At 41.6% G+C, this 13680-nt stretch overlaps 1 protein-coding gene across 1 annotated transcript; it reads right to left on the reverse strand.

Annotated features, from left to right (window-relative positions):
* Positions 1–2774: 2774 nt before the first annotated feature.
* Positions 2775–12687, reverse strand: gprc6a (G protein-coupled receptor, class C, group 6, member A). The gene is made up of 6 exons (XM_086113901.1): positions 12433–12687; positions 9516–9810; positions 8148–8951; positions 7235–7450; positions 6873–6996; positions 2775–5342 (listed from the first exon to the last, which is right to left on the reverse strand). The coding sequence occupies exons 1-6, from the start codon at positions 12630–12632 to the stop codon at positions 4210–4212; spliced, it is 2772 nt and encodes a 923-aa protein (XP_085970027.1). The 5' UTR covers positions 12633–12687; the 3' UTR covers positions 2775–4209.
* Positions 12688–13680: the final 993 nt, after the last annotated feature.

The following is a 13680-nucleotide window of genomic DNA, read 5'->3' on the forward strand; positions in this document are numbered from 1 at the left end:
TACAGGAGTTCAATGTTCAGAGTGGCAATGTACAATGGTGTGTGCTCAAGTAAAAGAAAAAAGAAAAAAAGGATTGGATAATTTACTATTGCCTGTAACAACAAAGAAAAAGAATCATCAGCAAAGCTCCAACACCATGCATCTAACATGTACACTATTGTGAATCCTTGTTTCATAACGATTGTGTTCAGTAGTTAAATTCTTCAGCAGAATCACATCACCTTGCATGAGGCTCAGCGATCGTTTTAGCTAGCACAGTGAGACGCGAGCGCAAACTGATGTGACCACACACATGGACAAACAAATATGCATACTAGAACTTTAGTTTAAAAAATGGTATGTCTTTAAACTCACTTTATGGTCATTTACACACAATAATTAATGTCAGGGAATACAGGCAAATAGTTAAGGCCCATTCTAAGTCGAATACAGGGGCTAACAGCTGCAAAATGAGAGAAGCAAACACAAACTTTGACTTTCACTGTTCCTTCATATATGGTACATTTAAAGACTGCCAACAACAGTGGACATCTCATCCACAAATGAAAAAAACAAACAAACAAATGAAACCTAACAATAACACCAAAATGCCAAAATAATACTTTTATTGCTTTGGCCTGGCCCCATTCCAACCAAAGTTTCTCAGTAAATAATGGACGATAACCCCCCCCCCCCCCCCCAATAACACTAATAGGTGAATTTGTCAATGCTGAGCCATGAATATGCGGGGCTTCACTGTCTATAAAAGCTAAACAAAAATAATGTTAAAATATTTTGCATAGGCCAATATTTAAAGACTTGTACAACCAAACCCCAATACTTACGTACGTCATTTTACAAATGATTCTTACGCAAACAGACAGTATAATGAACTATGGGAAACCACCATCAAGTTGTTCATTGTGATAAAGTATTTGGAAATCCTTAACAAAGAGAGGACACTGCAAGCCATTTCAGCTCAGTTACATTTTCAAGAAAACTTCACATTTCTGTTCAGGTTTTAGGGGAATTAGCCGCTTGCATCCCTTAAATCTTGACCCAGAGATTTTCTTTTTTTAATCATTTAAATGTTTTGGTAAAACACCACTTTCCCATATGTATCTTTTGACATAGACACAGTAATAAACGGACAATGACTGAGACTGATTTGATGGAATTCATCGAGGAACAAAAAGTTTTCTTCAAGCTCCCCGCCTCTCAAATGTGCCGTGTCTTTGTCAAAAACTGGACTGACAAGTTTGCAGTTGAGGCTTTTCTGTGTGCGTGAAACATGATGACATGCCGCACCTGAGGCTGTTATGTTCTTGCTCTGACACCAGTAATCATTTGAATTAATTCATCTTTTAATCTGATTTCCCGACTGTGGGAAATACCTCAGTGGCCTTGATGGACACAAATAGGTCAAAAGATTAAATCACTCGCACGCATCTAAAAATAAATATAGGTTTCGGCATGGCATGCGTCGACGCCACTTCTGTTTCCTGATTGTTTCATAGAAGTGACTGAAAAGGATGTCCTTCAAAAACACAATAAAGAGCACAAATATCGGACACATATAAATTAATCCCTCATCTTTTTTTTCACCCGAGATGAGGATTTCAAGCATGTGTTAGATTTATTTTAACAAATTTTATGACCGGCGTGGGTGGACATTACTTCAATTCTGTTCATGGCTAAACAGAGGTTTACTCGTTTTGGGAGACAAAAATCCACCTGACCCACACGTACTCGTGGTTCGGCACTTGTGAATTTGCATTCTTGTGGATGATTTTGTTTTTCAATTAAAGAAAAAAAATCTTAAATATTTTTTGTGGTGGTTTGGGATTTTGAATGAACTCATGCATACTCGCAATTGACACTGAGCACAGACCGATGACCCGAACTTGGATAAGCACCAAAATTGAACACAGACGCCCACCTGCTGCGTGGGCCTCCGTTGTGCAATGAACGATTCACAAAGAAATTGCAAAGAATGCCCTTGCAAAAACAGCGGGGATGAAACAGATCTACTAATTTATCTAGTTCCACTCCCAAATCGAATGGGTTCCCGATATCGGTACACGTCCCAATTGCACAGTACATCATAGTTCCTTGAAGTAGTTGGTGATTTTGTAATAGTACAGAACGCCATGAATATGTAGCCTCACTATCTTAGATGCAAAGAAGTTGACAGTTAACTCTTAAATCAGATGTTTGACGAATTACAAAATCTGAGGTTAAATCGAGGAAGTAAAGCAGGATACACTCAGTACAATGCTGTACTGTTGAGCTGCTCTTTACATGCGCCATCAGCACAAACAAAGAAAGCCGACCCTTTTTCAACCGGACTCCATTGTTGTTGGACATAGCGAAAATGTGTTTTTTATAAAGGTCCCTTTGCATTACCTACCGTTCTGAAAGCTGTGCCAGCATGTTAATCAAACAACTATGCATTTCGTGCGAACAGGATCTAGTTTCACTTGCGCCGTGATGAAGAGTTCAGTACTTAGCTCGTCCACATTCCTGAATGCCAGTCAACGTCAACATTTTTCTTGAAGGTATTCAGGACTGCAGTTTCTTAATCCAAATCACATGTGAGAACCACAAGACTGACACCTCATCACCTGTGTTCTTGTTTTTTCAAGCTTATTGGATATACAGTATAACTATCCATTTTCTCTATGTCCACTCAATCACAGGATACATTGAGGCAAACACGTGTTCACAGTCACACCTAAAACCCCTGGCAAAAAAATGTTCATGATGTTCATGGTAAAAAAAAAATAAATACAGAATCACTCATCTCAGAAGATGTTCATTCAGTTGTTTCAATTTGTATGAAAAAAGTAGATCACAGACATGACATAAAACTAAAGTCATTTCAATGGCAACTTTCCGGCTTCAAAGAAACACAAAAAAAAAATCAAGAAAAAAATGCAGTAGTTACATTTCTTAGACCCAACAAAGTCCAAATATTATGGAATCATTCAATTCTGAAGAAAAAAAAAATTGAATCACCTTGTCAATTTCCATTCCCAAAACTAATAGCTACATCAGATTGGAACTGCTCGTTAGTCTGCAATTAAACACGAGTGAGTACACCTCGGAGAGCTGTTGCACCAAGTGGACTGACATGAATCATGGCTCAATTAAAACAAAGGGGAGGATTACCAAACTTCTGAAAGAAGGTAAACCATCACGCGATGCTGCACAAGGTGATTGTTCGCTCGCGGCCACCTGTGTCTAAAATCCAAAACAAGTACAAACAACCGGGGAAGTTTGTCAAAGGCAAGCGCTCTGGTACTGTAGACCAAGGAAGTTTCCCCAGTGTGGGACAAATAAAGGTTATCTTAAGATAATCTTATCTTATCTTAAGACATCAAAGCATCAAGCCATTTAAAAAAACACTCAAGGAAATGGGATTTATATCCAGAAAAGCTAAACGAAAGCCATCAATAATAACACCTAAACAGGAAAAAAAAAAACAAATGTACAGTGGGCTAAGGAAAAGAAATTGTAGACAATGGATGACTTAGAAAAGTGATATTCATTAATGAATTGCGATTCTGCATTGGGCAAGGTGATGACGCTGAAACATTTGTTTGGTGCCGTTCCAATGAGATTTATGAAGATGACTGTCGGAAGAAAACGTGAACATTCCCACAGTCATTGATCATAAGGGGCTGCGTGTCAGGTAAAGGCACGGGGGGGGGACGTCTGCCATTACGTCTTCAATAGAAGCATAACTTGTCACTGACGCTTCAGACACTTTTCTTATTCCATCAATTGAATGGACGTTTGAGGATGATCAAGTTGAGTATGCATCTAGCCAAACAAAGACAAATAAGGTCAACAGCAAAGCTCCAACCTGCAAAATTGATCTGGCAAAAGCAAGGTGAGAAAGTTGGCGCCAGATTGAGCTCTGTTTATCACTAATTAGAGCTGTTAGCAAAGCCAGGGGTGGTGCAACAAAGTACTAGTGGCGTATAGTGAAGTGTTATTTTCCTCAGAATTGAGTGATTCCATAATTTTTGTGGGGGGTTATAGGGATAATTAGAGAGCAGGGGTCACCACCGGGTAGCCCCCAAGGACCACATGAGTAGCCCGCGCGCTTGTTGTAAAAATAACTCACCAGTGGAGCAATCTTTTGAAAACGTTAATATTTGCAGAGATTCGTGTTGTCTTGTAACACCCTCATGAGCTAGATAATGGATTGACAGTTTTTTGTTTTTAGTCCGGGAAAGCCGGTAAGCTGAGGCTTCTTCTGTGGGAACTGCATCGATCGCTGACTTTATTTTGCCCTCTGTACAAAACTCTGAAAGTAGCTCTGTTGCTGTAGTTTTTCTCCGCACCAGGTTTGACGAAGTCCTTTTCAGACGGGGAATGTCCGACACTCTCCTTATTGTTAAAATGTTTCTCTGACACCGAAGTCCCAGACACAGAAAACGATTCTGTACTTTTGACATTATACTGATACAGCTTTTCCCTGAAAGCACTGCTGGTGTTTTGGGCTTTCCGAAAAAGAATGATGTAGCACTTTGGGAGGAAATGACAGCCAATGATGCCATAATTGGAGATGAGAATGACCACCATTTCCACAGCCGGAAGATACACTCCATCAGCGGTGATGTAGATGGGGACGAAAATCATCCAGGAGGTGAGGTAAAGCAGCATGCTGAAGGTAATGAATTTCGCCTCATTGTACCGCTGCGGTAATTTACGCCCCACAAAGGCACAGACGAAACAAACAAAAGCCAAAAGTGCAATGTAGCCTAGCATCACGCCAAAGGCCACGTATGATCCTTCATGACAGTATTCCAACATAGTTTTGGGCTGCAAAACAACATGTTTATAAGGGCTCTTGAGGATCAGCCAGCAGATGCAAATAATAACCTGTAACGCTACACAGGCGACGACAATTAAGTAGGACTGGTAGACTTTCCGGAGCGCTCCTTGCATGTCGATATTCGACTGGAATGCCAGAAGGATCTTCAGGGATTTGACCAGGATGCAGGACACGCACACAGTGAAGCTGACGCCAAAGAGCACTTGTCGCACTTTACACTGGAGGGAGCGAGGCCGGCCGACAAACAGCACGACGCTGATGAAACTTACAACCAAAGAGTACAGGATGACCTGAGTCAGGGGTCCTCCGGCGGCTCTCACCACAGGGGTGTCTCGCTTATGGAGAAACAGTGCCGACACCAGCAGAACTAGCAGGATGCCCAGACCTGAGAACGCCAGGAGCGCCAGGGCAAAGCGGTCCTGCCACGTGAAGAAGATGACAGTTTTCGGCAAGCACGTGGCGCTTCCCTGAGGAGACCACTCCGTTTTTTTATCGCAGCTCATACATTCGTCCATATCTGGAAGAAGGAAGAGGGCCGTTGGTGAGTATCCAGTGAATTCAAGCGGTTCGTTTAAGACAGGGGTGGGCAAACTTTTTGGCTCGGGGGCCGCATTGACTTTTAAAATTTGACAGAAGGGCCAGGTCAGCACGAGCTATGGTACATTAAAAAAAAAAAAACTGCATTTGTTGACAGTCCATATCAAACATCAACAGAACAAAAGCATGAACGTACTGTATTAATATACTTTTTTAAAATGACGACAGTGTTGTTGATGACCTATTTTAGCCTGTGCATTTCTGCAGATGGGTTGTGATCAGACCAGTAGAAGTAGAGCGATACAGAGGTCCTGGGTGGTCGAAAAGATCCCGCCCCCCCCCCCCCCTCCCTGTGTTCTGCAACTTCAAGTCAATGCGCCACCTGGCGGTGAAATGCCTGTCATTACAAGTCCAATTGAAATGAATGCAATCATTCACATCGAACCTTAATTGTAGACCGACCTTCGGCGGGCCGGATTAAAAAGACCAACGGGCCGGAGTCGGCCCGCGGGCCGTAGTTTGCCCATCTCTGGTTTAAGACAATGAAAAGGATGGAGACAATGTGTCGACAATTGTGTGTTGGAGTTTCACCGTGCAGGTAATTTGCAACTGCTCTTTCAAGAGCACTAATTGTCTCTTTTGACCCCCTAACCCTGACTTCAACTTGGAATAGCAGACGGCAATCACTTGCGCTACACAATAGGGTCTGGAGCTTCAAGCAGGAACATCAAATACTCGGCGCGCTGATAACAATGATGCACAAATAACATTGTCACACCCAAATTAGGTTTGGAAAATGAGAAACTCTATTGAATGAAAAGCATGCAAGTAGCGTGCGAATGCAACCAAGCTGCTTCCCGTCAAAGCCCTCCAAACCTTCCACTTTCTTGTGCACGCAAAACAGGTTTACTTAGCACTCGAGCTCATGTTAGCATCGAAAGCTTCAAGTTTGTCTCGTTCCCTGTCAGGAAATACACTAAGAAGTAATAATCCGTTCAATGTTTCAATCAACCATACCTGTTTATCACAGTTTATTTGTTTGAGATTTTGTCAATTAACTTACCAGCTGATTAACAAACAAACTTTCCTGGAGTGAGAACGTTGTGCTACCCTTGATTAAAAATCTAACTATTTAAAGGTCAAAAATAGTTTTAAAAAGACAAAGAATTTGATCTTTAATGTTTGTCCTCTTTCATTCAGGTGTCCCACGGCTACAAGAGAGTTGAACTGCATATTGCAACACAGCACTGTGAAATGTGACATAAAAAAAAAAAACGCATCTTAAAAGGAAAAAAAAGGCTCCTCTAAGTGGCGCAGTGAGTCTTTTTCACAACTATCTCATATCATATTTACGACTTTGCTTATAATCAAACCAAGTGAAGCTTGGCTCACAAGGTGCGTGTGTGCCTTGCCTGACTGTAGGATTAATTAATTTCACTTTGTGTTGGCGCACGAAAGTGGAAAGACGCCCTGTGTGCAGTATGACTGCACCCACGGGCTAATTACTTGCCTGTGTCGTTGGAGTAGTAATTCTCCGTACAGTTGATGCACTCATAGCAACAAGTGTGTAGCCCCTCCGACGTTTTCTTGAACTCCCCAGGCATGCAGCTATTGGAACATTTTGATACTATTCGCTGTAAAGCAAGGAGAAAACATATTAGCATTCTTTTCGTCTTTTTTTTTCCGCTTCGCCAGCGCTGTGTCAACGTCATTCGAATTACTGCTTTATGTAATGAGTAAGATTTCACCGAGGCGGGCTTCTTATGTGAGAAGTTGCTCGTTACAATTCAGTAAGCATACACTGTGTTTGTGTTTTACAAAGTGATATGGAGGTGGGGCAGAGGGGTCGGGGGGGGGGGGGGGGGGGATCACCTGCAAGTCGTGAAAACGACCCGTGGAGTTGCTGTCCGTTAGGGTGAAGCTGCTGACTTGTGGGCTGTACTCAGCCACGATGTCATGGACGTCAATTTTCCCTTCAATTGACCTCCAGAGGGTAACATCATAACCTTGGTTGATGTCACCTTGGTTGTCAAATGTGTATTTCCTCCCATCGGATTCAAATTCATTTCCGCGAAGCACTTCCAATACCTGCAGAGAAATAAAACCTTAACATGACTTTTTTTAACCACAATATTCCGGCTGTATTTCGTGTAGGCTTTTTCTTGTGACGATACGATTTTGTCCAGACATCCATTTTGTACATGCTGTTTAAATTCATGTGTGTGGGGGGGGGGGGGCACTTTCAGGCACATTTTAAGAAAATGTATGGTTAATGAAGTTTACCTTCATACTTTTTTGTGTGCGTGCAACAAAATAAAATGGCATACACCAGTTAAAATGTTTTTTTTTTTTCAATGTGAATGTGAGCCACATACACTGCTGGTGTTATCAGTGAACGAATCAAATTCCTTGTACGTCTTCAACTTGACAGCCTGTTTATTTAAAACACAGATTTAGATGTGGATAACCGGGAAATAGAGCATCATCATACTGAGATGTTTGCCTAAATCTAATCCCAACAATAGATAAGCCACTTCATCTCTTCTTCTAAGTGCACATCTCATAAACATTTCAAGTATTTGAATCTCTTTCAATGTTTTTAGCTTTCACTTTGTATTTCTTTCACTTTACAATTGATTTCCTGTTTCCTTTGGACTTACCCCAAGCCACCTCTTCTGGAAATCGATTCATTGTTTACTCAATGACAATGTTAGCATTCGGTTCAAAGGTGTGTATGCGGTTGTTCTTCAATATTAGTTTGGTAAGTGGGTAATATTGACTGTACCTCCCAGGGTTGCAGGTTGCCGGGAGTTTTGCAATCTCTGCTCCTGCAGAGAGAAGCTATAGCTTGAGCTATAGCGGCCACAGCCAATTCGACACTCAAGACCGTGGCCGGGTTCATGTTTTCTCTGATGGTCTTCACCGCTTGAGATGCCAGCAAAGCGTTTCCGGAAGGGTCGCTGGTATTTGTCAGCATGGTGAATTCTTGCAGGAAGGTGTCGATCGATGTGTTGTTGGAGCCAGTCGCCTCCAGCCTGTCCAGGTACTTGCTGAAGGATGAAACTTTGTTGGTTTTGAAGTTGAAGCCCACGACCTGTCCTATATCCGCGAGGCTGAGGTCTCCTTGCACGTGGCTCTTCATAGACCAGCTGTCACTGGCCAACCACACTCTCCTCATGAACTCCATGCTTTGCCCTTTTCTCAGAACCTCATTCCTCATTTCCTGGTAAATGTCTTTCATGTGAGACGACTTTGAAAAGGACACAATGACCTGCGCCTTCGGATTTTGATAGATGGTTTGGACGGCCATTCTGAAAGCAGAGTTTAAGTCCTCATCCGTACCGGTGCTTGGAAGGATGCATTTGAATGCTAGACAGATTCCGCTTTTCGCGGCTTGATCGGCAAAGTGCTCAAGTGCCGAGCGACCGTAATCACCATCCGAGATGACCATTCCCACCCAGTTCCAACCGTGGTGCTTGATGAGTTGGACCATGGCGGCTGTCTGGTGCTTATCATTAGGAACCGTCCTCATGAAGCTGGGGAAGCGGTGCTTGTCACTTAGAATCACGGCTGTTGATGAATAACTGATCTACGAACATATAAGGCATTGTTTGTTATCATCGGGAAAGGGAACAGGTTGAACATGAAAAGAAGATGAGGAGAATTAGTTAGTCATGACAAAGACTGCTGTAACAGAGCCTCGATTTAACCACCACTCTTTTTTTATTTTTTATTTTTGTATTGGGCAATGCATAACTATGGTTGCATAAAGGTCATGTGTGGAATACAAAGATCGCCCGGAATAAAAATATTAGAGGAATGTTTTAAAATATACAGTATATGTTGATTATTATTGTTGTAGTATTTGGTGGTTTTTTACATGCACTTTATCACACCAAGGGGTCTTCAGAAGCATTTGCATTTCTTTTCAAATACGACAAATTCAATACAATTAAATGGTCTTGTAAAAGAACAGCACTGATGCTGTTCAACGGATTAAACAAAATTTGTTTTGTAGAGAAGCTGTGCATGGACAAAGATAGAGGCCACTAGGTTTTTGTGAAAATCAAGATAAATTGAAATCATGGAACTGTCCGCCTCGAGATATATCGAAATAAATCTAAATCAAACTGAGTAAAAACTCCAAACTTACTTGAGGAATCATGTCAAGGGCTAGATGCCTGGCAACAACAATCGACATTTCAGAAAAGGACGAGCCCAAAATGGCCACAACTGGTTGATCACATGTAGAGCTTGCGTGTCCTGTTCCACACTTGGTCTGCTCGATGAAGTCAGCTGTGGCTCTCAGACCCATGCTGACATCTCTGCAGGAGTCTTGGACCCGGTAGCCCAGAGTGATGTCCAGATCCATCAGGAAAGGAGATTTATTCATCGAATCAATTGCATTCATCATAGCCAGCAATAGTACAATGGCCCCCACTGATATCCTGTGTGAAAAAACAAAATAAAAAAATGAATACAACACTATGTACTCTTGCACATTTTACCCAAATGCATTTTTCTCCACTGGCCACTGTACATTTGCACATTAACAAAATGGGATTACAATGGTGCAAAAAGACATGGAAAGACTAATTGTGAGGCCCATTGGTCAGAATTTCAAACATTCACAATGTGTCACGACTGACTGAACTATCCAAAGCGCAATTTTCAGGGTCCTAATATTTGTATTTTTTTCAGATGATCTAATTGTGAATTGTGTATATCCATTCATCCATTTTCTGATCCACTTATCCTCACAAGGGTCGCGGGCATGCTGGAGCCTATCCTAGCTGTCTTCGGGCAGTAGCCAATCGCAGGGCACACACAGATGAACAAACATCTGCACTCAGTCTCATACCTAAGGACTACTTCGAGGGATCAATTATTCTACCTTGCATGTTTTTGGAATGTGGGAGGAAACCGGAGTACCCGGAGAAAACCCACGCAGGCTCGTGGAGAGCATGCAAACTCCACACAGGAAGGCCGGCGTCAGAATCGAACCCTGCACCTCTGCACTGTGAGGTCAACACGCTAACCACTGGCCCACCGGGCCGCCCGAATTGTGTAGATACAGATTTTAAATAGCAGTCAACAATTGTATGAAGCCTGGAGCCCTTACAGACCTCAGTGATTTCTGTGTTTTCTCCCTGGTGATGTTTTGCCGGACCTTCACTACAACTACCTTCACTTCCTTCTTGTTTGTGGGTTTTGCTGCCTTTACTCGCGGTAGGTAAAAAACACGCTGTTAGATTGGGATCAGACCACTGACTTGGCCTTCAAAGAATACTCGTTCTTTTCCTTCAAAATGTCTTCATTTACTTCCAAGACTGACTATGATTGTCAGCATGAATGTGTGACACCTGATGTGGTATACTGTACTCTTTCTTCCTTTCACCATATTTTTCTATTCCCATCATTTTGAGTCAAATTATCCCTGGATTTATCTGTCCCCAAAAACATTCCAGGTTCCCAAACATCGGGGGCCTTTTAGATGTTTTCTGGCAAAGACAAGTTTGGTTTTCCTCTACTGTACTTCAAAATTAGCAATTTGAAACCATTGCTTAACCTCCATCGGTAATTCATGGAAGCATCTCCACGACCGTGCACCGTGTAAATTACGAAGTGATCCACTCCACATCATCCACTTTAGTTGTGTTGTTAGCTACTGTGAAAAATGAATTTAGAAATAAATAGTACAGAATGGCCAATTAAGTTGCCTCATCACAGGGCCTGCATCTCACTTACGGGAGACCAAGTGGAAACAGGAAGATACAAGCCACAAACAAACATATAATTTGAGGTGGTTGCAGTTCGAGGCTTGGCACCCTCTGCCGATTATGACGATACTCGGAAGGTGGTGATTGATCCTCAGTTATTGACAGCAAATTATTTTCATCTAGGTATTACAATTAATTATATATAATATTAAAAACAATTCTATATTTAGAAAGCTGTCAGTGGATTTCATACTATTGAGTCTGAAAAAGCTAATGTAATAATTACATAATAAATGCTATTTTGGGGGAAATCTATTGAATTCAAGCTGACTGTCTGTACTGTATGCTTATGTCAAATCTGTTGTGTGGGGTGGATCGTGGCCGCTCATCAAAAACGTTTCTACCTCATGTCCTTCGTGTTAGCAATGAAAACATTCTAGTCCAGTGACGTTTTTTGTTTCATGTCCAATTCTTCCTTTCCTCATCTTTCATAAGCATCTATTCCTAGAGTGTGACTTCAAAACGTTTGCACTCACAAGGCCGACACATTCAAACGTGCCATTAACAAATAATAGTTGACTCAGAAAACATATTGTTGTTGAGGGTCTAAATGCATTTATCTATTGGATAGACACAGTTTATATCCACGCACGGACAATCACACCATTACAATCACATAAACATGATAATGAGACCCATTATCATGGGAATAAATAATGCGATTTTAAAAAAGAACAGATGCCATGAGAAAGCTGCACCAAATGTCTTGCCTTTAGAAAGCTTAAAAAAAAACTTAGTCTTTGATTGACAGTCACTGAGGTATTATGTTTACACAAGGTTCATAATTGTAGTTTTAGGTAATAGCGGTGTACAACTGTGCTGTATCATATTGAAAGATGTACCATATTTTGGTTACCTCAATTAGTTACATGAGCAAGTCGGGATCATTAATAGCAGTTAAGTGAACATTATTATCTTTTGATGAATTGTTGCACTATATCTGAGTTATTTTAAACATCGCATTACAGTAGTAGTTGTAGTAGCTGTCGGTCAGAGGACACATCAGTGGTGGAATAAATGTGTCTTGGTTTCCCCTTTATTTAGTATCGATCACAAAAACCTGGCATCTGAGCCGATGTGGACTTTTTTTTAATCCACTTTACATGTAAATGCAGTATGTAAGTAACTTGAAACCTACTTGGAAAACAAATTCAACAAAACAATTAAAAAGGATATCAGAATGAATCCGAATTAACATTCAGAGATCAGAGACACTAGAGCATATGTCATAAGCCACATGGTGTGGAAAAACATTGTTGCGCATTAGATTTACACGGAAGTCGAACTTACCCAACACACTTGTGAGACTGGGGAGCAAAGGAACTGTTATATGTGTCAACACCTCGATGGAGGGGGAACATTCCTCCGATGATAACATGTCCTCTTGCTGTAACTTCTGGTGCTTTAGTATCATATTCCAAGGCCACATTACTCAAAATAATACAACAAACGTTGACGTACAAATAAAGTACAGCTGAAATCTGTGCCATAATTGTGGCCTCTATTTCCCTCCCTTCTCTCACCGGCTCGTCTGCACCTCTTTACCTCAGGCAAAGTGATGCATTTCTATTTAAGCATCATTGCTGGGGCCAAGAAAACCACTCCTCTGGCTTTGTTATTCTCAAATCTCTGATCTCATTACCTCTCCGTTGGCCCTGCCCACTCTTATGTGACAGCCAAGTGACTCAATGTTGCAGGAACATATTTCTTGTTGTGCATAAAACATATCTTCTCCAGATGATTAGAGGGCACAGTGGTTTAGTCTCTGGATGGAAGTAGCACAACACGTTAAACATACTTTAAAAACTCAATGAAATTCAGGATTTCATATATGATATTGTGTAGAAACATGGTGAAGTGCATGTGAAACTCAAATGCAGTGCATTTTTCCATGACAAAAAAAAAAAGAAATTGGGGACCTCGAAGCCACACACCATGTACACACAAAGCGCTAACCGATTACCATATTGTGTGCTCGCTTAGTGCAGGCACACTGCAACTGAATGTGTAAGAACTATGCATCGTGTTTACAGTGACTCACTCTTCTTCGGCGTAGATTCCGTGCGTGGAGGGAATGGCCCCAACGCCTGAACGGCTGCTATGTGTCTTGCTAGCTAATTTAGAGACGTTAACGCTGGGGGTTGAGTGTCCTTCGAGCGACCAGGATTGGTGGAGGGAACCTCAGGCAAACACATGCATCTACAAGTAAGCAATGAATATTCACTTAATTTTCAGCGGAATTGACGTCACAACATTGACAAAAATTGATCCCAGGTTTCGTGAAATGACAAATGTGCCCAACACATTCTCAGATATGAAAGCACGGCACTCTTAAACCAGTGACCGGCATTGTGTATCATTGCTATCATAACAACCGCTACGCTCTCATTCAAGAAAGAAGCACAAAATGGCGGCATGAAATTTGCGCTTGGAACATCCCACAGGTGAACAGGCAAACTGGGAACAGGTGGGTGCCATGATTGGATGTTAAATTTGAATTGCTCAGTCATTCACAAGCAAAGATGGGATGAGATTCAG

This window comes from Hippocampus guttulatus, chromosome 6 (assembly GCF_054856545.1).
Source record: "Hippocampus guttulatus isolate MCC_2025c chromosome 6, RoL_Hgut_1.0, whole genome shotgun sequence".
Classification (NCBI taxonomy): domain Eukaryota; kingdom Metazoa; phylum Chordata; class Actinopteri; order Syngnathiformes; family Syngnathidae; genus Hippocampus; species Hippocampus guttulatus.